Source organism: Neolamprologus multifasciatus, chromosome 20 (assembly GCF_963576455.1).
Source record: "Neolamprologus multifasciatus chromosome 20, fNeoMul1.2, whole genome shotgun sequence".
Taxonomy (NCBI): domain Eukaryota; kingdom Metazoa; phylum Chordata; class Actinopteri; order Cichliformes; family Cichlidae; genus Neolamprologus; species Neolamprologus multifasciatus.
The window spans coordinates 7,115,282-7,142,821 of record NC_140458.1 but is presented as its reverse complement, the minus strand read 5'-3'; the positions used below and the strand labels follow the sequence as shown (position 1 = coordinate 7,142,821).

Sequence of the window (27,540 nt, the reverse complement as noted above, 5' to 3'; positions counted from 1 at the left end):
ATAATTATCACACACACACACACACACACACAGTGTTGGGAAGGTTACTTTTAAAATGTATTCCATTACGGAATACAGGCCCCAAAATGTATTCTGTAACGTATTCCGTTACGTTACTCAATGAGAGTAACGTATTCTGAATACTTTGGATTACTTAATATCAGTGTTGGGTAAGTGACTTTAAAATAGTAACTTAGTTACATTACTAGTTACTTCTATCAAAAGTAACTCAGTTACTTCAAGTTACTCGTTACTTTCAAAGTAACTAGTTACTAGGGAAAGTAACTTTGGTTTTACTCAGAATTCTCTTGTTAATGTGTTGCTTCCATAACTTTGCCAGTCTTCTAGCTTGCTTACTTGCCACAAGTGCACTGTGCCACCTACCAATAGAAAGGAAAAGATAATGTGCATATTTCCACAAGAGAATGCCATGATTCTAGCCTACGTCACAACGTCATGTGTGCCTTTTACATCCAACACAAAAACTGCAGTTGTGGTGCTTTGATTGTACTCAGAACTCGGAAATTCTGCCTTCTGAATAGGAAGATGTAGGCAACACCAGACTGCAGATGAGCTGCATACAGAGCTGGACTGGGACAGAAAATTGGCCCGGGCATTTTGACTTGAGACTGGCCCGCCATTATAGGAAAAATCATAAAGCCTTTGAATGAAAACAAACGCTGTTGTGACAGTGATGTTCACTGTTTTGATGGTATATATGCACCAATCTATCAATCGTTTGTTGTAAGATTCAGATAATTATTTTTTAAAAGCCAGACATTTTAAATGAGAATAAGAAAGAAAAGTATTTCCTTGTGCCCACCTCTCCCTGTTAATGCCCTACCTGGCCCCCCTGGCAAACCTTTGCTAGACCCGCCCCTGCACAGTTACCAGCTGTCAGCTACTTAGAAAAGGATCCTGGTGTTATTTGTCTCTCAGAAACAGTTCATAACTTCCCTTCAACTCATTCATGTCACCTAAAAGGTAAACCTGTTTCTCCATCACCTGTTCAGCTCTGATGATTCAGTAAGGACATCTCCTGGTTTCATCTTCATGTTTCCCTCTCACCAGATAACCAAACCGATATTATGACCAGCAGCTTTTTTGCAGCTGTGGCTCCAGCAAACATCAGCTGATACTAGAAATTAATATTAAATAAATTCTAACAACGGCTGCTCAAGCTTAAACGTGCTGCTGTTGTTTAATGCGACATCGGCTGGTTTCCTCTTTCTGGCGCAAAGTGGGCGATAAACAAACAAGAGAGACGATCAGCTGATCATTGATCAGTTTCATGATTGAAGTAGAAACAGGAGAGGGAGGGGAATGAAAGAAGAAGAGGCAGCTGTGCAGCAAAGACACAGAATAACTCCAGCTTTGTGCCTTTTTCATTGTAGCTGAATTACGGGACAAACTGTTCCTTTTCACCTCAATAAGAAACGCGTAATGTTTTCTCTGAATACCAGACGGGACGGTTGGCAACTCTAATAACTTATGAACAAAATAAAGTTCAACATCATTAACTTCATAGCACCCACCCAGCTGTATAGAAACTCCGCCATGCTAGCTAGTACGCAGTACGGAAAAAGTCAGAATAACGAAAATAAACTCCACCTAAACTTGGTTTATATCTGACCCAGATAGCCTGCAGGTCATAACTTCTTACCTGAAGTTCAGTTTACACTTGGACTGGCGGCCGCCTCGGGTCTCTTTTCCTTCTGCGTCCCCTTTCCCTCATCCACCTGCTGCCTCCACCACTTGCTAATGTTACAGAATCTGTGGAAGCTCCGCGATAGCCACCACACGAAGTAAGGAGTAACGACCGTATCTAAATCCCAGTAACGACTAACACGTTCCTGATTTTGGCATAATAACTAGTTACCGTGCTCGTTACCACAATAATAACGTAGTTACTGTAACGCGTTACTTAATAACGCGTTAGTCCCAACACTGCTTAATATATTATCATGCTGTTTACAACTACGTGAATGTACTATTGCTGTGATTTATTACTGTTACTGAAGGTCCGCGGCACCGAACCGTAGTAAAGGGACCTCTGGCTAATACGGTGGGTTCTGTGTCAGGCTCATAGCCGAAAAATAGCTTTACTTTGTTGTCTGGGTCAACTTTGCTTGTGAGACAGAGAGAGGCGTTGAAAGGCTGCTCCAACGGAACTTATTGTTTTTGGAGGAAAACACTAACACGGTGTACAGTCGAGTCTTAATAGCTTACTTACAACTGGGCTTGTCAGGCACTCTTCTTGGCTGCAGTGGTTATTATTATATTTACATGCTTCCAGCTCCCGTTTTTGCTTGATGACAGCTCATACTTTTCCTTTTTCTCCCTCCCTCGCTCACAGACACATAACGTGTATGGCAGTCCATTCTCCCTGCAGCACGGACTACACTGCCTATGATACTACATTCTTTAGAGCTATACCTGTAGCATTCTGCCTATTAGCTTAGCACAACAACAACAAAAAGGCCTCTCTCACCCAGGTAACACGCAGAGAGAGAGAGCGTCACCCTGTAACCATGGCAACCGTAACGCTGCCGCCTGGAACAACAGAACTTAGCTGTCAAACAAAACCCAAACAGTCCTGACCCGCCACAATACGAAACAGGAAAGTACCACCGTGTAATCTAGGGCTGGGTATCGTCACTGATTTCTAGAATCGATTCAATTCCGATTCACAAGGTCCAGAATCGATTCGATCCACGATTCGATTTAATTCGATTCGATTCGATTCACTTCGATTTGAATATGGGAAATTTTGACAGTCAGAAATATTATAATTCAGATCAGTACATTTACATATTTTTGTATCTATAAAAAGGAAGCTGACACACGCAAGACTTTATCAAAGGTGTGAGCGTCACAGCAGATGCCTTTGTGTCAAAGTAGCTGAAGATAAAACACAGAAACACATGAAGGTGATTTTTCCTGGCCTGGGATTTTATAAAAATATTCTGCAGTACATCAAAAACGAAAGAAAACCATTAATCAACATATGAACATTACCTCTGAAGTTACAACTGTTTTATTAGAGACATGGCTAAGCATTTTGCATTTTGCATAATTTTAAAAAGTTTAAATTTGTTCAGCATTGAACGGCAGAAATTAGGTTTTCTTTTCGGAAGTATATAAAACGGAAAGAAAAAAAAGTCGGCCGATAGCGCTGTAAACAGCGGTAGACTTGTGCGTAACAAGCAAGCGAATAATGCAGAAAACCATACAGAGAGAGAGGGGGGGGGGGGGGGAGAGAGAGAGAGAGAGAGAGAGCTGTGCATCATGGTAGAAGCAAAACAGTAAAAGTAAGAGTGAATACATGACGATGTTTATGTGAAGTGTAGTTTGGATCTTCTTTTGCTGCTGGTTCGGTCAATATTGTTTGGAGAGACATCAAACTAACAGCTTTACAATCAGCGCATTAAGGGCGTGAACACAAAGCGCGGACCCGCCGACAGATCAGAATCAGCGGGCTGTCGGCTTTCAGCCCCGACTGTGAGAAATTCGACATCTGATTCTGATCCGCGGGCTGCGCTGTGTGTTTAAGTCTTTGTGCAGAATCCGTGTTCCTGCTCTCATTTACTGTTTTAGCTGTTTGGTGGTTGTTGAAGTTTTGTGAGATTTCACCAGAGATTCTGGCATTTCGGGCAAAATAAATTTATATTAAAAAATCGATTCAGGATTTTAATGAATCGATTTTACGTAATCCAAGCCAGAATCGATTTTAATCGATAAATCGATTATAAAAACCCACCCCTAGTGTAATCCATTTATTTCAACAAACACACACACTGTAGTGCTGTATATAGTGCTGTAATCTCAGTGAGCAGCCGCACAGCTTCTCCTGCAGTCCTCTGCACACAGGCAGGTTGGAGGAGCCGGATGAAAAAAGGAGGGAGAGGTCAGATACTAAGATATTCTCTTAAATAGTTTGAAAACCCACCAAGGTTAAAAGCACTTTTTTTAAACCTTATTTTCATTTTGTGTAGATCACTGTTTGTTCGTTCGTTGTTTGTTGTTAGTTTAGCACATGCATAACCAACTAACTAGATGGGGTCACTGTGCCAAACAAGGACACTGATTTATAAAAGTCTTCATTTAACAATCATTTCCACTGGACCAGGATGTACATGTATCATACACACTTATTGCACTATTTTCAACTTATTCGTGGTCATAATGTTTCACTGTTAAATTATAGTTAACCTCAACAGGTTCACATGAATTTCCCAGTAATATACTTCCCAGCATGCCATTATTTTTAATCAGAGCTTTTTAGGATATGTTATAACTTTGTTAGGTTAACTGGCGTAGGTGTGAATGTGAGCATTAATGTTTAGGTTTAGCTTAACAACAGAAACCAGCACCAGAGAGAAGCTGTAATTATTCAGTGTGCAGCAGGATAGCTTCTATATTTAGTTGTTTAGATACAACTTGATTAGGCACCCAGTGTGAGGTTAATGCCACAGCTGCCCTAAGTTGCTCTATAACACGAGTAAACACTTTCCTAAGGAGTTCTTTATGTTTAAAACAAGACCCAAGTTCAGTGAAGTCGATAATTTTGAGTTTTAAACAGGTTTTTGACAGATTACTAAAATATTTGTTTGTTTGTCTATCTGCATTATGTAACCGTTTGCTATGTGTTTTATGAACATATAAAGGTCAGCTCTTCTTTGTGAAGAAAAATTGAGCACTTTGTTGATTTTTATATTCTAAGAAACTTTTGGAATTTTTGGACTTTGAACACAAGAGACTGATAGAAGCATGATACAGACAATCAGCATCTTCACTGTCACTGTGGATGGGTTAACCTTTTATTCCATACTAGTAGTAGTAGCAAGTATCACTTGTCAGTTTATAGACCCAGTGCACTGGTAAAATTGTTCTTAAAGCTGCACTAATTGAAACTGTCATATTTACAATGAAGCTTAAATAAAATATAAGAGGGTTAGCTTGTAGTAACAGGCATAATAGGAAAATTGATTCATGTGAAAACAACAACATTGGTGATTTTTCAATAGTACTATTCACTTTGAATGATTAACACAGTTACTAATTATACTGCTATAGTCATAACAAAAAATAAAAAGGATATCATAGCAACAAGTCTTTCTCTTATTATTACCTATCAGAAAAAAGAGTGACAATCAATTAATTATAGGTGCAATATTGACATATTTCCAGGAACATTTTAGAAATTCCTAACCTTAATATTTTTTCATTTCAGGCCCATCTGAAAATTATGTTCATTTAACTGTTTTTGAAAAAAATTGCTCATGGTGTGTTGTCAATAATCCAGTTAATCCACTGATTATAGCTCTTGACTCTGGTGTAGACACCAGGGTAGTACCAAATTGCACAGCTGATACCCCAGGAGACAATGCCCTCAAAGTAGCCATTGCAGACAAGGGGGCCCCCGGAGTCGCCCTGTGGAGTACCACAACAAATCAGGATTGTTTTTTGATAATAGAGCATTTCACATTCACCCTTAAATGGAAAATGTTAAATATTATTAAAATGACACTGAAATTATATGTAAATCATCATTGGTTAACATATATTTTTATAGCATGTATAACAGGTGTCATTTTGCCTATAAATTTAAGAGGAAATATTCATTTAAAAATAGTATTACTCTATAAAATGCAGTTGCTAAGTAGTAATTAAGCATACCACAAACACAAAATAAATCATGTTTTCCATGAATGTATACCTGGCAAGAGTCCTTTCCCCCGTATAGAGATCCAGCACAAACCATACCTGGTTTGATCCTGTTCCGGTAATACCAAGTGCAGTAAGGTGTTTCTTTTACATCCACAGCACGTAGCACAGGGGAGAGGACGTTACTGTAAACCTGTGTCACTCCCCAGCCACTCACTGTGCAGGTGCCACGAAAGGGAGGGATACCTTCATCAGGTATCAGAACTGGCTGAACATAAGCATTCAGCTGTGCTGGTTTGCTAAGCTGTAACACAAACCAAAGTTAGGGTGGTACCATTGTGAGATCACATTTTTTGTAGCTAAGTACAAGTCCTACTTACCTTAATAAGCATGATGTCATTCTCATATGTCTTGTAATTAAAATTGTGTAGATGTATCCTTGAGACATTGAAGACCTGTTCAAATCCCTCTGTTTTGATCAGGCTGTGCTCACATAGCACAATCCTCATTAAATTACTCCTGTTAAACAGAAAGAGACAAAACGAAATGAGAATTTCACATATGTTCTTTCAAAACAGACCTTCTCCCCTCAATAATTATTAAACATTTTCATTAATGTTTGTTAGTAAAGCTGCAATCTTGCTGTATGGTGTCAGTACTTACGGTCTCCAGCAGTGGGCAGCAGATACCACCCACTCTGGGTGAATTAGCGTGCCTCCACAATAGTGCACCCCGACCTCAGTCTGAATGGATGCCTGGTATTTGATAGAGTACGGTTCGACCTCCTGACCCCCGATGATCCTTCCTGTATTGTCGTTCTCTGTGACGAAAGACAGAGCGAATCAGATCATTTGTCTCTATATTTTACATTCTTTTGGTTTACAACAAAAAAGATAAATTGTCAGGGTAATGTGCCTTAACAAAAAAAAAAAGAAGCAAAATATTCTAGTAAGTTTCTTAACTTAAAGAAGTCTAGTTGTTTTCGTTCCAAGCTCCTTACAATATTCCAGTTCCATATTCATTTCTACAGTATTGTCTGGCTTCATAAACTGAGTCAGACAGCAGTATTACAGCCACGTCACAGAAAATTTCTCCCGATAGACTAACTGTTTTTGTCAGCTGTTTTAAAGTCTTTGTGTATTAGTCTTTGGATCTAAACATTGAGACTAGAATTTCATATCCTTTGCTAAGTGTCTTGGAATGAAAAATTCAAAGATATAACTCACGTGAATTTACTGAAAAAGACAAAAGAAGCAGCACAGTAGTGATTGCCACAGCAGCCATATTGTAATTGATACCTGTAACACAGCACAACGACAGCTAGCAGATTCTATATACATAAATTACTGTCATTTTAATTGCTCGTGCTAATGAACTATAAATTATTTGCTTAGTTTTGCTTAATTTGGTTATTTTGCTTTGTTTAAAAACTGTATCGCAACAATTACAGGATCAACAGTATCTTCAAAAGCACTAAATGACCATTTAATTCAATTCTTTTGAACGACGAGCTTTTATTTTTAAAATATAGTTAGACTGTGAATTATTTTTAGACAATTGAACATTAATTACAATTTCACTAAAAAGGGTTAAAATAAAATTTTGCTTACCTGAAAGTCTAGACACGGGAAGCTTCACAGTATCTCCAAATGATGAGACCAATGCTCTCCTCTTTCTTTTTATAGTGTAACTGTATCTTTATCAAGATCTTTTGTTTAAAGAATCTTTTCATCTTGTTGTGTTCTGTAACCATCTCACGCTCCTACAATGAAACTGACCTTAAAACCTGACAAAGCTAGGGTGTTCTCTTGTATTATGCCCATTTCTAAGCTAAAGTTTTATACTTGCAGTTTGTAGGTTGGCAACGCCTCTACAGGATCAACAATATCTTCAACAGTTATTGCTCTATTAAATGTTGATAATGTTTTTAATGAGATGAAATTAGATTGCAATAGTTTCCACGATTATGTAGGATATAAAATAATAAAGTTAGAAAAGTCACTTTGGCAAGATTAACTTCATTTCAAAACTAAAAAAACACAAAAGGCAGAAGCACTTCCGGTTTCTATGATTCATTTTATGAAAATCTAAAAAAAATCTGAATATTATTTAAACATCTAAAAATTTCAAATGTATTAGTTGAGATTTAAATGAAATAACTGGCCACCACAGACAATGATAAACAGTTTACTGGCTAAGAGTACATTGCTAAACTTTGGCTTTATGGTGTTTGTGTTATTGCAAACTAATAGAGATAAAATACAAACAATGGTTGGTATTATTTTCCATGAAGTCTCCAACTTCCTCCCATAGTCCAAAGACACTTAGACTAAGTTACCCATAGGTGTGAATGGGAATGGGAATGGCTGCCTGTCTCTCTGTGTTAGCCCTCTGAATGGCTGGTGATGTCCAGGATGTACCCTGCCTCTTGCCTTACGGTAGCTGGGATAGGCTCCAAACTCCTATCAAACTCCCTCCTCAAGCCTAAGGATAAGCGAAAAAGAATGGATGAACAGAATATTAATTATAACCACATGGAGACTTTGTCGTGTTCAAATTTTTCAGAAGGAATTCAGGAGAAATATCTGTCATTTAGAAAGATTTAATTTACTTCAGCAGTTGAAATTACAAGTTTACTTCGCTGGAACGCAGTGTGATAATCTGCCTCACACCAAGATGATCATGGCTAGACAGACACACAACACACTCCCTGCGTAGTCTTGATTATCTATATTATCCATTATTCTTCAGCTGATTCTAAGGCCCAGTTCAGGACATCTTCTTCAGACTTCTTGACCCAGAGATTATTCAAACCATCATCATGTGTGTGTAAGCATGCTGCAAAAAACCCTCTGCACTCAACGTCACTAACAATATTTCAGCCCAGTTATAGTGTTGGATGAAACTTTTGACCCTCAAAACATAGAGTGTACATCCTGTTCATTCCATTACAATGGGGCTTAGACTATACTCAGGCTCTCTGTTGTACCTCACCCCCAGGTTCTGTTATGTCAGTGATTTATGTCTGGAGTACAGCATTTTATAATAATAATGTGGTTGAACAACAACCTTTCATAGCACTCTCATTTTACAAGACTGTTTATTATCTTCAATACATGCATTGTTACCTCTTTACTCCTATAGACTCCACCTAAACAGCTAAATAGCTACTGGTACCCCAACAGAAACCTAAGTCCTTGAACTTTTTTGTGCATAAACACAGCAAATAGTTTAGTAGTCAAGGATCTAATTAAAATGACTATATTTTGTGTGAAAGTCTTATTCATTATTTCACTTTCTTGGATTAATACTAATAAAATAAACAAAGCCATGCCTAAAGAACACAAAATGTGTAACTGTCCAAACACTGTAGTTCACCTTACTGCACCACTTTACTTAAGACTCAAGTTCAGTACAATCTAGATTTCGAAACTAGTTTCTAGGAGCTTAACCTTTGTGCAAAATTCAAAATGTATTGATGAATAGCTGAGGCCACCTATTCCTGGCTTCTTGCCTTTTAAGATCTGTAATAAATACCAATGTAGCTGATTTTTGGATGTCTCTTTGTATCTGTAAATTGCAGTAAAATATGATTTCTTTCCTTGTTCTGTGCAATATTTTTGGTCTTTGGTCTTTGGTCTTTGGTCTTTGCGCAATATTTTGGTCTCAATGGAATTACCATCCCCACCCTAAATGACCATAGCCCCTCCACCCTGATTTATTTATTTATATTATATAACTGCCCTTGTATACAGCCCCACAAGGTTTCAATCTTTCTACACATACAGTGTACAGTATATAGTTTACTCACATATATGTATACATATATTGTTTTTCTTCACTTTTGCACCTTTGTGGTCCAGCTACCAATTTCGCTGTGCAAGAAACCGCACAATGACAATAAAAGCTCTAAAGTCTAAAGTCTATGTAGAGCAATTAAAAAGTTAATATTGTGTTTGTATTTGTATTTTTTATTCATTGCAGGTTAAATATGTTAATATATGTATGTGGTTTAAAGTAGATGTTTACTAGTAGAATTTACAGCTATTGAGCTAAATACATTTCTAAGTAAAGATAGATTACATAAGGTTAAATCAAGATCCCAGTACTGAGTTCCTGGTACCAAGAAATGACGATGCTGATACTGACACTGATAAGGCTTCAGTGCCAACCTGAGTACTGAACAACAATATATGTCAGTGAAATTGTACACCTCAGTTATCAATGAAACATGTCAGCAATTATAAGAAAGTCACGTTCAAACCCTTTATTTGTACATAACTGCTGACATATGGAAACAAAAACACATATCAAGTTTAAATAATACAATAAAATAGATGTAATATAATAAACACTGTTGATATAAAAAGGATTTACATCAGATTATAACATCTATGAGCAGTGTATTAAAACATGTAGTGGTCTGCTATTCTCTATAAAGGGTTTTATAAGTTGTTTATGAACAGTGGTAACACAATGACACAGCTCTAATCACAATTACATCAATAAACCTTTGTAAAGTGTTACATGGCAGTTAACTAAAAAAAACAGCACATGCTAACAAAGCATTAGCGAGCATGAAACATTTAAATAACCTTTAAATGTCTCATAAATATAGTTACATTTATTGTTAATTTCTTTTTTGTCCTTGGACTTGAGATTGGTTTGCATAACTAACAGTTGAAGATAACCCCTATTTATTTTATATTTGGCCTTGATGAAGAACCTTCATTCACTTCCTACCCTTTAAGTCAACCTTCTTCTGATTCGCTGCCCCTTGCAAACAAAACAGCAGACTTAAATCTGCCAGAGCTGTATGTCTGACATGACCATATAAGGATATCCTCTCTCTCATGACATCATAAAGAGACAGAAAAATAAAATAATTGATTGAAAATGGCTCTTTAGAGCTGTCTGAAAGTTGAGGTTTTAATTCATGAGGATTACTTTCATTTCATCATTGTCATTATTTGAAATGTTGGCCACGTTTAACATGAGCATCCACCACTGTAACAGAAAATAAGGAAAAGTATAACAGCTCCAGTCTAATGTAAATAAGGAAAGTCTTTAATTCAAGTCAGCTGACATATTTTATAGTAAGTGAATAGATTTAAAATAGGAGGAAATTTGTTTATTAGAGTCTTGTGGTAAGTGACATTTTAGTTCAATGTCAGTCAGATGATTGTGGGAGCTGGAAGTGGCAACCATGAACATGGCAGCAGCATGTGAACTGAGGAGTGGGTCATGCAGAAAAAAAGCAGTGGTCAGCACTCAAGGGAGGACAGATGTACCAAGAGCACGGCTTTAGCTATCAGCAGCAACGAGGGCAACAGAGAGGGCTATTAGCCAGCTAAGGTCAGGAACTCCACAGAGGGATGGTGACTGTGATGAGACAAGGCTTAGCTGTGCTCCATTTTTAATGACACCCAGCCTGAGGATAGATGTTGAGCAGCAGTGCTTATTTGACCTGGTCTGACATGAAAGCTTATGCTGCTCAACTTCGGTCAAAAGCCTCATTAATCCTTTCGGGAGATATCAGTGCAGGGAGACTCTCATGAATGGTAAAGACGCATACTGAATCTTTCGTCATTTAATATGACAGAAGCCAATCTGAGCCACATTAGGAGCTTCAATCATGTGGACTTATGGGATGTTATATTGGACAGGGCTAAATCATCAGAGGAGCTGTTAAATAATACATGACTAAAACTGAACTGGCTCATAGCAGCTGATCAATCACATGTTCTTAAAATGTCAACAATAAACTGGGTGAGTTTCTGTGGGTCATGGAAGAGGTGAGTCAAGCAACTGTGCCACGGAGCTTCAATTATAAATCGATCTAGGACAAAGTGGTGACCATGGAAACGGAAACATAAACTATAAGAAACCTGAGAGTGCAGGTGAGATGCCTTCCCCCTAAAATCAGGCAAGTAGCACACAGGTTAAGCCTCTCACTGCAGGTAGACTGTGCTGCCCTTTGTCTCACTATGGACCAGCCATATTTATTGTTTTGCATACTGTTGGAAGTCCTGGCTGTAAACTGTGAGTAAGCTTCTTTTTCTCCAATTTAAAGTTCACAAAAATATGATCATAGCGAACAAAGTGAAAGTTGTGATGTTGTGATGGGCTAACATTCTGAAAACAAAAGTAGACTTGGTGTCTTCTAGGATGTGCTGCAAATGCATGAGATATAGCATTAGGGTATGCTTTCTAATCATTTTTAAAACATCCCTTTTAGCTGTGCACTTGCAGTTCTGATGATCTGTGAAGAGAAAATTGTGACTCAGAGCCATTTCCATCTGGGTAGCAGGGAGAGGAAGAAATAAATGTGCACATTAATTTAAGTTAATCTTCAAAGATGATCATATTTCACAGTAAAAAAAGACATATGACTGCTTTCTTGTTAAAATAACTGTTCGTATTTACAGGTAATCATTTCATTTAAAACTCAGATTTTTAATGAAATTTAAATGGTTCTTATTACATGATAAATACTTTCATCTTGTAGCATGTAAACTGTCCAAACATCTTCCTGAGACACAGGGCTTTTGAAAAGGAATTGAACTTGAAACCCCAGTAACAATAGATTCAGTCTAACAACACAAATAACAATGAATAATTGTGGCCAACACCCGCCTTTGTGCCTGGAAGTTATGTCACAAAAACAACAAAAAAGGAGATTCTGATAAAGATCTTGAACAGGTCTGTGATTTGAGAAGAAGCAGCATAAAATATCATTTGGATAATGGTTTAAGACTTACCCAGACCTGAGCTTTAAAAAAAGAAAAAAAAACTGTAGTTTATTACTGTTTAATCTTATCTTCTTAATCTTTTCAATTTTCTTCTATTTCTAGTTACAGTTTAGGAGATAAAACACTCAAAGAAACCCAATCTTAAAATGTTTACTTGCATAATGCTTTCTGATACACCCACATGTGTGTTAACCTCACACGCAGTCACTGCTGGGTGTAGTGTAGCCTATAGAGTTACCATTTTCTGTTAAGATCCACCCCAGCTACTAATTATAGCCTGTGGTTAGATGAAAGCATATCCATGCCTAAAGGTTCTCTCGGTTACTGTGATCTACAATTTTGGTTTCATTGTTTAATTTTCAAATATTTGCCATATAGATGCTTTGTGAGCCTTAGGGAACATTTTAGAAAATGTGGGGTCGTAGCTCAACATTGTAAAATTGCTAAAGTCATTATAATTCAAATATTTTAGGTATTCACATTTTTCTCTTTCTATTATCTATTAGGCAAAATTATATTTTTGAGTGGAAAAAGGTTGCATCAAAGCTTTCCCTGATAGCTCCCTGGCTAGTTCAGACACTAACTTGGTACCAAAGTGTCACTTCTTATAAGACTATAGAATTATTTAATCTTTTGGTAAAGTATAACATACTTCCACACCACACTGACAATTTGGAGACTCATTTATGAACCACTTGAGATCAATTTTGAATGTAATTAAAAAGAAAAACACAAGAAAGCACTAATTATTAAAAGCTTTCAAAAAAAATGATCCTATGTCTAAGAATAGTCTAGACTTATTCTGTCATGAACCTTTGGGTTCACACCAAGGCTTTAGTTGGCCTTGCTTGTAAACCCATCCTTCCATTCTCTTGCACTTATCCAATTTAGGGTCTGGAGCCCATCCCGGATGCCATAAGGCAAGAGGAAGGCTAGGACAGGTCGCCAGCCTGTTGCAGGGCTAACAGAGATAGACAACCATTCACTCTTACACTCACATCTACGGGCAATTTGGAATCAAGAGTTAACCTAACCCCACTAACTCCATGTCTTTGGAGTATGTGGAGAGAATGCAGATACAAGAAAAACATAGGAAGGCCCTGGACAGATGGTGCATTTCAAACCCAGGGCTTTCTTGCTGTGAGGAAACAATACTAACAACTGCACCACTACACTGCTCCTAAGTATTCAAATGACATTTTTGAAGGCCGAAGTGGCTTTTAAACCCATCATACACTAATAATAACATGATGCTGCAATAATATGATGTGGAACAGATAGTTTTAAATGTTTTAAAAATATCTGTACTCTTACTGCTTCCATAGGGATTAAGACAAAAAATCAGAAGAGATCCGACAGCGCACTGTTCAGACTGCAAAAACCCATGATGGTGTGCTGATGGATTTTTCTGTTTTGTTTTGTAGCTACAGGGCTTGGGTACCTTGCAGTCACTGAGTCAACCATGAACTCCACTGTATGCTAAAGTATTCTAGCATTAAATATGAGGCCATCTGTCCAACAGCTAATGCTTGAGTGAAACTGGGTTATGCAACAGGGCAATGATCTTGAGCACAGCAGCAAGTCTCCAAAAGAATAACGGGAAAACAAAAATCAAGGTGTAGCAATGGCCCAGTCAAAGTGCAGACCTTAACCTAAATGAGACAGCTGTGCAAAAGTGATTGCCACACAGTTCAATGAACTAAAGCAATGTTGTAAAAAAGTGGAGGAAATTTTCTCCACAGTGATGAGATAATGATAAAGTGATGCAGAAAACAATGGCTGTTTACTAATCTCAGACATATTTAATACATTGTCCCATTAACACAACCAGCAAGCTTGACCAAGAATACAAACACTTAATTTTAAGTTACAATCCATGATGGAAAATTTTCTCTAAATTCTGTAAGTGCTGAAATCTGTCCCTGTGTGTGCGCTGTACAGTGCTTCTGTGAGTTCTTTTCATCTTATTTGTCCTCACATTATTCAAAACTTCAAGGTCCAAGGGAAAAGATGTGATTGCAGTGTCCTCAGCAGCATTTAAAGCCGCGAATACACAAAGCGAAAAAATATAAAACTGAGCAGCTCAGTCAGGGGCAGAAGCATTGCAAACACCAAAGAGTGTTCCCAAACAAGCACAGCTTCCAATTAGAATTAGTTTTACTCCAGTATCAGCTATACTCAGCTTATCCTTGAGTGTGGTCGTGGGCAGCATTTTGGAGACGTCCAAACTGATGGTGTTCTCCTTTTCCTTTAGGCAGACTGAGATAGATTGTGGGCTAGTTCAGGCCTTCTATTTGTGTTTCGCCCAGGTGTCCTTTAGAGGGTTGATTCTGTTTATAAGCTAATCAGATCCGGTCCAAATTGAGTTAACGTGTTACCTTCAAACTCATTTAAACACCAAACAGGCAGTCAGATCTATCCTCACTTAAGCCAGTGTGAAGTACTTCGGAGATGAGATTGCTTTTCATTGATCTGCTGAGCCACAAAGCATCTGTGCGGTGAAATCCTCTGTGGTTTTCTTTATGACCTGAATAGTTTGCACTGATCTTGTAAAGGTACTAAAAAAGAGCAACTGAGTTAGCTCAGTGTGGTTTACACCAACACCTTATGTACTGTTCTGTGTTTCTTTCTCTAAATCTAATCCGAGCTGAAATTTGTCATTGCTTGTGTGTTGCAGGTCAGAATGTTGGAGAGGAACGTATAGTGGGAGGATATGCACCGGTTCCACATTCCATCAAGTACATTGTGTCGATACAGACATTGGAACGAAAGCACTTCTGTGGGGGTTTCTTGATTAATAAGCACTGGGTAGTCACAGCAGCACACTGTAACATCGGGTGAGCTCATTTTCTCCTGTCGATTTACCCCTATGGATTAAAAAAGTTCTATAACTTAAGGAGAAGTTGACTTGATTGAGTTTTAAAATCAGTCTCACATCAAAAACCCCATGTCTTTGTGTTCAGATTTAACTTTTTGTAAGGAAGAAAAGGCCTCTTGATATAGGATAGCCTCAATTTGACTTCTCAATCCTGTAATTTCAACTCATACCATACAGTCAGATCTGTGGTTTATCCTGACTGAAAGAAAGCTAATGGCAAAGATAAAAGCGCACCATAACAATGGAGCTTTGTTGTACTGAAATCTGACACAGATCATGACGAACGATCAGAATACTTTATTTAGATTGCAAACAATTTGAAGATAAGGAAGCAATATTTGTAGACAATGTTCTGTGCCCCTTTAGCAGCAAATCAGCAAACTGATAAATTACAGTTTCCAAATGTCAGTATCGCCTATTTCCCTGTCAACAAACAGTTACAATTGATCTCAAAAAGCTTTATTGCATTAGCAGTTAATTATTAATATATCAGCAGAAAAGCAGCTCTGTCTCCCAGACTTCCAATTTAATGTTAGCAACCAGATTTTAATGAAATGTAAATGTCTTCATTAATGACAAATTTCTTTTTGGGGTTTTATGGATGGATGTATGGATGGTCAAACTGCATAACTTGGAAATTGCTGTTTTACATGACAAGTATAACCATCTCTTGTCTATAATTCTTAACAAGAACAAGGTAAAGAAGGACAGATACAACTCTGCGCTTTCTTGTCTTTTTACCAAACACAACCACAATGTTTTCCCAACTTCCAATCTGTTGTCAAGCATCCTCAAAATCTACATTTCCTGTAACAGGCAACAGGAAATGGGGTTTTTACACTGTCAAATTCAGACAGGGGACATTAGAATTTGCTGTCAGCAAATTAAATTTGAAATAACATGATTTGAAATAACAATACCATCTATTTGAAATAACAATGGTGCCAGGAAATCTCTGTAATGTGTATTTTTTTAAAATCCTCTGCATTCTTTATACTCAACAGGAATACATTTAATCTAACTGAATGTAAAAGTTTCACTTTTTCAAAACATTCATACTTTATCTTGACCCTGCAGAAAAGCATTTGTTTTTACCTGTATATATGATAATCCCAGCGTATGAATGCACAAAGATATCACCCCACTCAGAAACAAGCCTTTCAAGGTGAAAGAAAGTCCAAAGGTGGCAAACGCTTTTTTCTGCATTAACATGTATCTTGGCTTATGATTTCCTACAGCAGTGTGATAAAAAGCTTCACAGATCAGTATGTTTTTTATAGATAGAAGGCACATATCACACAACAGAGGCAACTCAAAGTGTAAGAGACCATAAAAATACATTTGGCAGTTTCAAGCGAATGGGCAAAATAAATAAATAATTTAAAAATGTAAAAAACACTGACGAAGCAAAGCTTTGAGGCGAGCGATTGATGTTTGCCTAAGAAAAAAAGGATAAAAAGAATCTAGGAAACAGATACTGAAATCCTCAAACCAGGCCAAAAATCTATAGAGTTTATGAATTTATGGACTCTGGCCTCAGCCACATAAAAACAATTACAAAGTCTGCCTATTGGTGTCTTGAAATAAAGTAAGATACAAATAAAAATGTCTGTCTAAAGCAGACACAGAAAAACTCACTCGCACATTCATTACACTACTGTGACAGTGTCTTGGTAGCAACACAAAACAAACAAGAAAATTACAGCTCATTCAGAAAGGTGCAATGCTCCATTGGCTTCCAGGGTCACAAAAGATATATTTAAATTACTTCTACTATTTAACAAATCACTAAATGGACTTAGAAATGAGTCACATAAAAATTTGTATGGTCTGCTATCCTTTATGTAACCTAACATAAACATCACGGCCTCTCTGCACCAGTGCAAAATAATGGATTACTTTAAACTTAACCAGAGAATTGCAAACTAACCAGTTTAGCCTGCACTAAACTGTGCTAAACTGCCTAGTCTCTTCATGCAACCTTGGAATAGTTGCTTTGTAACTTGTGGGATCCCAGGAGCTATGAAGCAACTACTCTGCCAATGTGAGCACAGGATACATTTGATTGGCATATGACAGTGTTCTGCCCCTCTGTGACCTCTATTCTCTTTGCAGTGGCAGAGGGAACAGGGGTCATAGAGAGTATTTAATGTATTTACTGCCCTGTCATATGCCAGTATAGCTCGGCTTAGGACAACCCTAACCCCATCATTACCTTAAATCAGGGGTGGGCAATTCCAGGCCCCGAGGGCCGGTGTCCTGCAGGTTTTAGATATCACCTTGGGTCAACACACCTGAATCACATGATTAGTTCGTTACCTACCTCTGGAGAACTTCAGGACATGTTGAGGAGCTAATTTAGACATTTAAATCAGCTGTGTTGGTTCAAGGACACATCTAAAACCTGCAGGGACACCGGCCCTCGAGGCCTGGAGTTGCTCACCCCTGCCTTAAATGGTAAGCTAGCTAGTATGGTCAAACTCAAGTATTGAGTCATAGGACTTAAATATTTATCCAAGCTCACTGGTGGTTAGACGGCGAAGAACCTACAGTAGGCAGGATGAGGGGCCCTAAGTCAGTGACTTTATGACAGTTTGACAAGGATGATGCAAATATGAACCTGCCCCAAAGATAATGTTTATTTAACAGAGTCGTTACACCCTCTGGTACTCTTGGTTGAGCTGTGTAAATGATCCCCATGCACTTCTGATGACATGGCCCAAGATTTTGCTTTCTAGGAAATTATTTTGAGACCGACTGGCTTCCTTGGATTTCACTTTGAAATACTACTTTAGAAGTTAATAAAATGCAATGATAAAACAAATGCAAATAAAAACACCGTAAAAAAAAAAAAAGTACAAAAAACAAAACAGAGAGAAAATCTACAAAATATGTAATAAACTAAAGTACTGCAAAGAAAAAAAAATCACTTCTAAAGCTAAAAAGATGTTGTGTATGATGTGTATGTTTGGAGTAGTTAAAATTTATATAAGGAAGAAAATTGTTGAGACCTGGATAAAGTTGTGTTTATGTTTTATATCATCAGGAAAATTATTCCAGTGTTACAGGCAACAAAACATGACTTTACCATGTTTATTTGTACCAGTTATCAACTACTCATTTATTTTCTCTTACCTCTGTTTTGGGTTTGTGAACCGTAGCCAAAAAACACAACTACACCTTGTTATTTAACTGCTGATTGTGCAATTTGGCAAAAGGTGTTATATCACTATTTGCCTCCATTTTTAAAAATGATTAAGTTTCAAGCTAAAGGGTGTCATTACTGTTTGTTTCCATATAATATACCATGTTGCAACAGGAAAAGCCTTTCTGTAAATAATAACCCCATAGGGCCACATTCCAGTTAAGTGTCCATGTTCCAGGGACTTGGATTGTGCATGCTAGTTTACTGGCATAGCTTACTAGGAAACACCCAAATGGATCAAAGCCAGCTTTAACACAAATACACCTGTGCACCTCCCCTTATTATGTTATTGTAAAGCCCTAAGCATAAAACTCGATAGGTATTTCCAACTCCAAGATCTGGATTTGTCACTGTAGTATAACTACAACTGTTACTATTAAGAAGAACAGTTACTCTGTTTTATTTAAGAGCAGCCAGTATGTAAAGCATCTTGACGCTGAAACTGGAGTAGGTGAAAAAGATTCGGCAGTCGCCCGTTGCTATGCTTATATGTGTGGTTTTCATGATGTGACATGCCAAAATGTCTTTTATACCTGTGATAAAAGGCAGTGTCATAGATCAGAGTTACAGACCTTAGGCTTCTGTTGCATTTATGACTTATTTACAGAGAAAATGTTGACACTTCATTTAAAAATGAAAGAAATCAGCTTGCCTGTGTTGATATAACTGTAGAGGTTTTCAGAGTGCATGCAGAGGAAATGAGAAAAAGATGAACAGAAGAAAACGAAAAGCGCCATTAGATGACTTATGGCATTCACCTCCTGCATTGTTCCCTCTCTCACCTGGAGACCACTGGGAGCACTGTGAGAATCATGTTCTTTGATTTCTCCAGTGCCTTCAACACCATTCTTCCCACAGTCCTGAAGGACAAGTTGGACAACTCAGGAGCGGACCATCACCTCACTACATGGATACTGGACTGCCTCACCGACCGACCACAGTATGTGAGAAATCAGGGTGTGTCAGACAGGGTCGTCTGCAGTACGGGGGCCCCACAGGGAATGGTTCTGGCTCCGCTCCTCTTCCCCATCAACACTGCAGACTTCTCCCACAACTCCACCCAGTGCTTCCTGCAGAAGTTCTCTGACAACTCTGCAATAGTTGGCCTAATCATTGATGGGGACGACAAAGAGTACATTGAAGTGACCCAAGCGTTTGTGGACTGGTGCCAGCAGAACTACATCCAGAACAACACTAGAAAAACCAAGGAGCTGGTGGTAGACTTCCGCAGGCACAAACATCCTCCACTGCAACCACTAAATATCCAAGGTCTGGACTTTGAGGCTGTGGATAGCTACAGGTACCTTGGTGTACAATAAACAATAAACTGCATCTTAAGGATAAAGGACACTCTTTCGAGGATGCCAATGTTCACATTTTGGACAGAGAGGACAGATGGTTTGAAAGAGGAGTGAAAGAAGCCATCTATGTCCACTGTGAGCGACCATCTTTGAACAGAGGCGGTGGTTTACGACACCAACTCTCTGCCATCTATAATCCAGTTTTGAGATCCCTTCCCAGACGCCTTAACGCCCACTCACACCCTGGGCCATCTGACCTCAGGAATTCGCATGATAAGGTGGGGCCAGGTTTCACAATGAACTCACCTGAAACTCTGGCTGATTGGGACCCACACCCAGTTCCACACCTTGGCTCAGGCGATGAGAGGATCATCAGGGGGTCCTTTTGTCCCTCTGTGGGGGGAAACTCCCACCAGGTTTATATCTGGGACTCTCCACCATTTGACCTTAGAACTGAAGAAGCCTCTCAGATGAGAGGTGAAACGTCTTCAAGTAACTTAAAGAAGTCCAGACGCTTTTCTTTGTAAGCTCCTTTGACTACGATGACCTGGATGACTGAGAACCTTCCCAGAAATAAACAATAAACTGGACTGGACTCACAATTCAAGTGCTCTCTACAGAAAAGGGCAGAGCAGGCTGTACCTGCTGCAGAGGCTCAGGTCTTTTGGAGGGAAGGGCCCACTCCTGAAGACCTATGACTCTGTGGTGGCCTCTGCCGTCTTTTACAGTGTGGTCTGCTGGAGCGGCAGCATCTCTGCTGGGGACAGGAAGAGACTGAACGGGCTGATCTGGAGGACCAGCTCTGTTCTAGGAAGCCCCCTGGACCCAGTGGAGGTGGTGAGTGACAGGAGAATGGTGGCTAAGCTGTCATCCCTGTTGGACAACATCTCCCACCCCATGGAGAAGTCTCTGACAGCACTGAGCAGCTCCTTCAGTGCCACGATGTGGGACGGAGAGATTTTGCAGGTCTTTCTTTCCAACTGCTCTACAACAAAGACTTTGCCGATGATCACACACATGCAGACAGACACACACACATATATCCAATATGACATGGTAGCCTTCGCCTAGTCTCCCCAATGTGCAATAATACCAAGTGCAATTTTCTGATGTCACATAGTATTTTATTCTATTTTGTATAGTATTCTATTCTATTTTGTATACTACTTTATTATATTTGATCTTATTCTATTCTGTTGTTTTTCTTAATTTTTGATGCTATTAACTTTGTATTGTCCAGTTTCTGCCGTGATAAAAACAAATTTCCCATGTGTGGGACTAATAAAAGTTTATATTATCTTATCTTAAATCTTCTTTTACAGACATTTGACCCAGAAGATTTAATTTATCTTTTTTCATCTACAGGGTTAGAAATATGTTGATTGTTGGAGGAGACTACTCTCTTTCTATATATGAGGGCACTGAGCAAGAAATCCTTCCCCACATTTTGGTGCCACATCCTTCATACAACAAATTCACAAACAACTGTGATATTATGCTTATTAAGGTACATAATACATTGATTTTATTTAGTTTCTTTTTATTTTGTTTTGTTTTATTTATTTAAACCATGTTGCTTCATTTGTGTCTAACTCATCACACTGTCTACAATCTCTTCAGCTGAGGGCTCCATTCTATCTGAACAGCTACGTCTCCATCACTCTACTGCCCAGACAGAGCGACCCCATTGCAGAGGGCAGACTGTGTCGTGTGTCGGGCTGGGGATACACAAATCCCAGCGGAGGCCCGATCCCCTCCACCCTCCGAACTGTAATGCTCCCCATTGTCTCCACAGAAAAATGTAACAGCAGTGAGTCATTCAGTGGCAACATCACAGAAAACATGCTGTGTGCTGGTTACAGTCTTGGTGGAAAAGATGCCTGTCAGGTAAGACATCTCTGCTTTTTTTAAAATTCAGGATATGAACATGGCAACAGTTTTACAGCACCTTTCGATTCATTTTTATTTACGTAGCACCAGTTTACTATGACAGGTATGCCATATGGTTCAACATACTGGAACCCACAAGATAAGTGGGAGAATCCCAGTAATAACATTACTGCCAAACAATTGGAATCTTTTCTTTGACCGTTTAGAGAAAGAAGGGGAAAAAAGAGGAAGCATTTTATGGAAGGCTTTAGGGAGTAAAGCAAGAAAGTAACAGAGATACAACAAAACAAAAACTAAGGCCAAGAGAACTCACACATTTAATTACACACATTCCTTAAGTTATTAGTTATTCTTTAAGTTATTAGTCATTAAGAATAACCGAGTGAGTGAGTTACTGCAACAGGCCATGGTATATGCATTGAACCCAAACTCTTAGCTGCTTCCACGAGGCAAGAGACTGATATCTGAAGCTTGTACCTCAAAATAAATATTAGTTATATTCAAATGACTTCATAGTTTAGTAGTTTACACATTTGCTTAGCAAGTGAAAAATCGCCAGGGAGGAAAAGATATGCCTTTGGGATTATCTTTGTTATCATGGAGGGCATCCCCTTAGTGATCCACTGCGACTAAGGAAGCAGCTAAAAGTAGATACTTTGTAATTAGAAATGGGCATTGAAGGTAAGGACAGAATGAAAAACACATATTATGCATATGTATTTGTATTTCTACATACAATAAAGCTCATAATAAAGCTGCATGTTGTATAAAAACTAATTGGGTAAAGTTTGATATAAAAATAAAAAATACAGGCATAGGACTCCATTGCTCTTGCTGTCAATAAATCTCTCCCTTTTTTAGATTTTCATAAAAAAATCAAAAATTAACCTTGTGTCAATTTGGCTTGCAGTTTATTTCAGCTTGTCTCAGAAAGTGCATTTGCAGAGTATTTGTATTTGCAAGGCATACTTTAAGTGTCTAAAATATTGTGTGTTCTTTTTTGCAACTTTTAGGCTTCTGCATAACAGCATTTTGAAAGTTTTCAGACTGTTTTCTGTAATATTGTTCTACATCTTCATTTATTTAGTCATTTAAAAAAAGGACATGACATTTTGTAAAAGAAAATTTACTGGTAGCGAAAGGCAGCTACTGCTCTACAGCCCAAGAAAATTATTTAAGGCTCCGGCTACAGAACTACAGAGCAAGTAAGCAATGGTTCAGTCCTGACATATGTATGGAATCATTCTGGAGACGATGTCTTATCCGTGTTATTGGTTTTGAACATACCACAGCAAAATTAAATAAAGCTCGACCCACGACTGTTGAAGCTTGGAAAATCTTCTTGTCCAGTGTTATCTCCTGGAAGAGGCGATAATTGGTTTTAACTTTGTGTGTTTTCTTTGCTGTCCCTATGCCTTGTGACTAATGTTTGCTTTGCTACTGCAGTTTACAGTTGTGCTGTATATGTCTGTACCCCTAACCCCCCCCCCCCCCAAACCCCGTTTTGAATCAATAAAATGTTGATCACAAAAAAAAGAACTACAGAGCAAGTCATAGAATATCAATCAGAGATATTTACGTTTCTTGTTGAGTAATTAGTAAAGACTTGAGTAAAGACATCCGTAACCTAACATGGCACAATGTTTTCTTCCATCCTGTGGTATCAGGGGGACTCGGGGAGTCCACTTGTTTGCGATGGCCGGGTCTATGGTGTCGTGTCCTGGGGGAAAGGTTGTGCTGATGCTCAGTTTCCTGGAGTCTACACTGCTGTGTCCAAGTTCCGCAGGTGGATAGACAACACCATATTTAGCTACTACAGCAGATGCAACAAGAATTAGAGCCCAGTGCAACTTTTCACTGTTGCCTTATGTGACCTAAGTTAGGCTTGTTTTGCCCTTCATGCACATTTGAGTGTATGCTCATGTGTTAAAGGAATATTTAGGAAAATATTTGATTTGCTTTCTTGCTCAAATTTGGATAAAAAGGGTGCCTTTATATGAGGCTACAGTGTGGGGCCTGTCAAAGGTAACAAAACAAACCTCCAAGCACTTTTAAGTCTTGCATGTGACTTGTTAATATTTCCAGCAGGTAAAAGTTAAGAGCATTGTCAGTTTCTTCTCACTATTGGCAACGAAGCAAATCTGACAATTTTCCAAAATGTTCAACTAGTTCTTGAGTGGTTGTTACTTGACCTCAAGTAAATGTGTGAGTCAAAAGCTAGAAACAATGGGCAACCGTTTTTGAGTTTTACATTTAGTTTTCCCGCTGCTGATCTATTTTAGGCAACTCATAAACAATAGAAATACAGTGGAATCCACCAATACTCTCAGGCAAAGCAGAACACGTTGAACACATTTCCACAGCGTCACGATTGAGGTGCCAAATCCTTCAGAGTTTCGTGGAAAACAGAACAACAGAAAAACATAGTCATGATGCTATGTTTCAGTCATGATACATCACAGTTTATGTTCTAAAATCCTTTAAGAAGTCAAGAAAGCTCACAGTCATATCCAGGACAAATTACTCATGTTTCAATAAAATCTGATCAATAATGTAGGAGGAGTAGCAACGTTGTGAAAATGACAGTGCCTGTTGTTAGGTTTTGTAATGTCGATTGTCATCTATGCTTAGAAATATCTACTTATATATGCTTAGAGTTTTATAATTAGTTTTAGATTGGTAGAGGTGTATAATCGATTGTGTAGTGATAGGATGTGTGATCCTTAATAGTCTGGAAAGGCTTGGTGTGCATTCCAGAGTGTTCTGGAATCCACACCTACATCCTGGGAGCATGGGAAGAGGTCGTACCTTGTTTTATTGTTTTATGGTAGGATAAACGTGGCTATATCTGTTTTAGGCTAAGTGCCTTTTGTTTAGGTGGACTGCTGGACTTTCAGACCAGCAGTTTTAGGGAAGTCTTTATGGGGTCACGCTCTGACCCCACACACACACACACACACACACACACACACACACACACACACACACACACACACACACAATCCTTTGTTCACATGTATACCTATGTAAGATGTTATATGTTAATGACCCTATGCATATTCATGTTACCACAATAAAAGGAGTGCTATGGGGAACCTGGCTGAGAGTCTGACGGAGGTCAAGTGGTGGAACGACACTTGGCTCCAGGCAGGTCTCCCTCATGCATGAGTAACACGAAGAACTTTGCCTACTTGGTGTTCAATGCTTTTGCTGTGTTTTTAAATTGTCTCGTTCCAGCGGTGGGCCTGTGCTAGACAGACCCAACACCTGTAAAATTATAAAAATGACCTAACCTTGGTTACACTTTGGGTGAAGACCAATTAGGGGATCAGTGTGTGCACTGTAAGTTTGAGTATATTCTGACAAATACAGAGGAAGTATAAACAATTATTGTGGACTCCGACGAGATAGACAGATACTTTGTGGACACTTTGCTATCACATATGCTCATCGGTCCTTTGGCTGGATGAGCTCAAAACATGTGAAATGCTGTAAATAAAGCATGCTTACATGTAACTGAGCATATTGTGGCTATTACTGTAACATCACAAGTCGTATAGCTTGTTCATGAGTCATAGAAACAACAGCAGAAACTGAGTTTACTGAGTCAAAATGTATAAGAACAACATCTGTTCAATGTGAGCAGAAATCATTTAAAAATGTATTTCCCATATATATATGTATATATATATTGTTCCGTGAAAATCTGATAATTTGTAGGTTAGTCACATTAAAACAACTGTTTAGAGATGAAACTGGTGGGTAATTTGTACTATTCTATGGTATTTGCATTACAAAATTAATGAATTATGAAAAGATTCCAAATTTGAACTGAAAATTAAAATAATGCTTACTTTAAGTTCAAGAATCCGCTGGTTCAATTGTAACGCGTGCTGTGTGTGTCCGTGTTGTGATCAGCCTGTGTTTTCAGACTGAAATTCTATTAGTCAGAAAATGATCACTGCCAATTTGACATGATATATTCATGGTCTGTTTTAATGTAGTTTGATAAACTGTAATGTTTTTTTTTTCCTGTTTTTTAAACTTCAATAAATTACTAATCATCCTTTCTTTCATGCACTCTCTGCCTAACGTCTGTGTGTGCATTTACACAGTAAATGTTACAGCTATCAGCCTTAAGTTAAGTGGAGACCTTCAATAACGCGTTACATGGGCTTTTCGGATAGATAACTCACAACTCTTCATGCCATGTCGCTTGTACAAGTCAGTAAAAGCCTCTGCAGGGGAACAATTAATAAGCCACTACACTGATAAATTATTTAAAACTACAGCAGTCACATTTGATATGGAGTGTAAATCTTGGCTGCTTGTCATTAGCCTTACTCAAGCCACAGAAGAATTACCCTAAAACTGGAATACCTTCATGAAATATGCATGGAGCCAGTCGTTGGACTCCTTCCTCCTCCTCACCAGCAGAGATTCCTGCAAGGGCGAGCCGTCACGAAGTCAGGTGAAATCAGTACAGACTGCATCACACCTGATAGGTGTTGGCTTATCACAGCAGAATGAATACTTGATGGCCTACTTTAGAGGGAGCTCTAGTTTCATGGCTGGTCCTGTTTGCTCTGTGTTGATGGGTGTGTCAGTGCCCCTTGTGATTGATGGATTTCAGGGTCTTTTATGCTGCAAATCTTACAGGCTTGGTTACACAAAGGCTTATTCCCTTTGTTCTGGCATGAGAAAGCCACACTCAGGAGTGTCACCTGACATGATTGATCCTAAGCTCCCTATATGCACCCTAGGTCACAAAAAGAAATGTACTTTAATGGGTTTCACAGAAAGGTATTAACTGAGCCATATATATTGTGACCATTCCCTAAACATTTTCTCCCAATGGGCTTTTATCTGCTGGGAACACAAAATGTGTTTTACAATGATAATGGCCTCTGTTACTCAAACTAGGTCGACAGCATCCATTATTTTCTAACAACTGAAAAGCAAAGTTGATTTTAAAACCACAGTTCTACATGTGCCGTTTTTGGGTTGGGATGATGTACTGATATGTGGCAAGTGGTGATAATATGATTCTTTGTATAGAGGTAAGTAAAGGAGCATCGTTCAGAATTTAACTGGAAAGCTACCAGAAAACTATTACCAGTGGCACCTGTGGCCATTAGACTAACTTAGTCTGTATTCTCTTACTCCTAATCGTCACATGCTAGCATACCATGTGTGACTAACATTAGCCAAAATGGTGATAAAACATTCGCAAGACTATCCTGCATTGTATTCATGAACTACTATATTGTATGTGCTCTTTGTCATGTATAATTTACACTGAGTGAGAAACCTTTATACAAAGTTTACTGTATACTGTATACCAAGCTTACTAATTACAACAAATTTGATTTTAACAAACCCCATCTGGGCATCCCTCATGACTATTAGTGTTGCAAACAATATTATACACCATTGAATTGTGTTTATATCATTTATTGTTCGTTAAAAAAAACATTTACATAGTTTCTTAGTATGATTCATAATGGTATATGCTTATTTATTCTCAATATTGTTGCAATTACTTATTGTCAGCAGATTAGGCATGCAACTCTCCTGTCTCTGAACAGTTACAAATGAGCTTGCTAAACAAAAACAGCTGGCTATAAGCTAATGCTATGCTAGCTAATGTTTAGCTCACGTTTCAAGCTTTATCTCTGATAAACAGTTTGGATACACTGTCACATCATATGACAGTTTATTTGCTAAGTGTGCGAGTCCAACAATGTTAGATCAACTTTAAAGAAAATTTAGCTAATTCCAGCTAACAGAGGCTAACAGAGGCTAACAGAAGCTAACAGAAGCTAACAGCGATAAAAACGGTAGCAT

The 27,540-nt window shown here is 38.3% G+C and overlaps 2 protein-coding genes across 3 annotated transcripts; one reads left to right on the top strand and one right to left on the bottom strand.

Annotated features, from left to right (window-relative positions):
* Positions 1-1,211: 1,211 nt before the first annotated feature.
* On the bottom strand, positions 1,212-7,002 carry LOC146494278 (trypsin-3). The gene is made up of 5 exons (XM_085145814.1): positions 6,894-7,002; positions 6,331-6,487; positions 6,048-6,186; positions 5,720-5,971; positions 1,212-5,433 (listed from the first exon to the last, which is right to left on the bottom strand). The coding sequence occupies exons 1-5, from the start codon at positions 6,949-6,951 to the stop codon at positions 5,281-5,283; spliced, it is 759 nt and encodes a 252-aa protein (XP_085001940.1). The 5' UTR covers positions 6,952-7,002; the 3' UTR covers positions 1,212-5,280.
* On the top strand, positions 6,432-24,279 carry LOC146494277 (trypsin-3). 2 transcript variants are annotated; one of them, XM_085145813.1, is made up of 5 exons: positions 6,432-11,709; positions 15,097-15,256; positions 21,169-21,310; positions 21,424-21,690; positions 23,361-24,279. In XM_085145813.1, exons 1-5 carry the CDS (start codon positions 11,655-11,657, stop codon positions 23,529-23,531), a joined length of 795 nt encoding a protein of 264 aa, XP_085001939.1. In that variant the 5' UTR covers positions 6,432-11,654; the 3' UTR covers positions 23,532-24,279. The 2 variants fall into 2 exon arrangements, with proteins under 2 accessions (XP_085001939.1, XP_085001938.1); XM_085145812.1 differs by lacking the exon at positions 6,432-11,709 and having other exon boundaries at positions 11,714-15,256.
* The last annotated feature ends 3,261 nt before the right edge of the window (positions 24,280-27,540 follow it).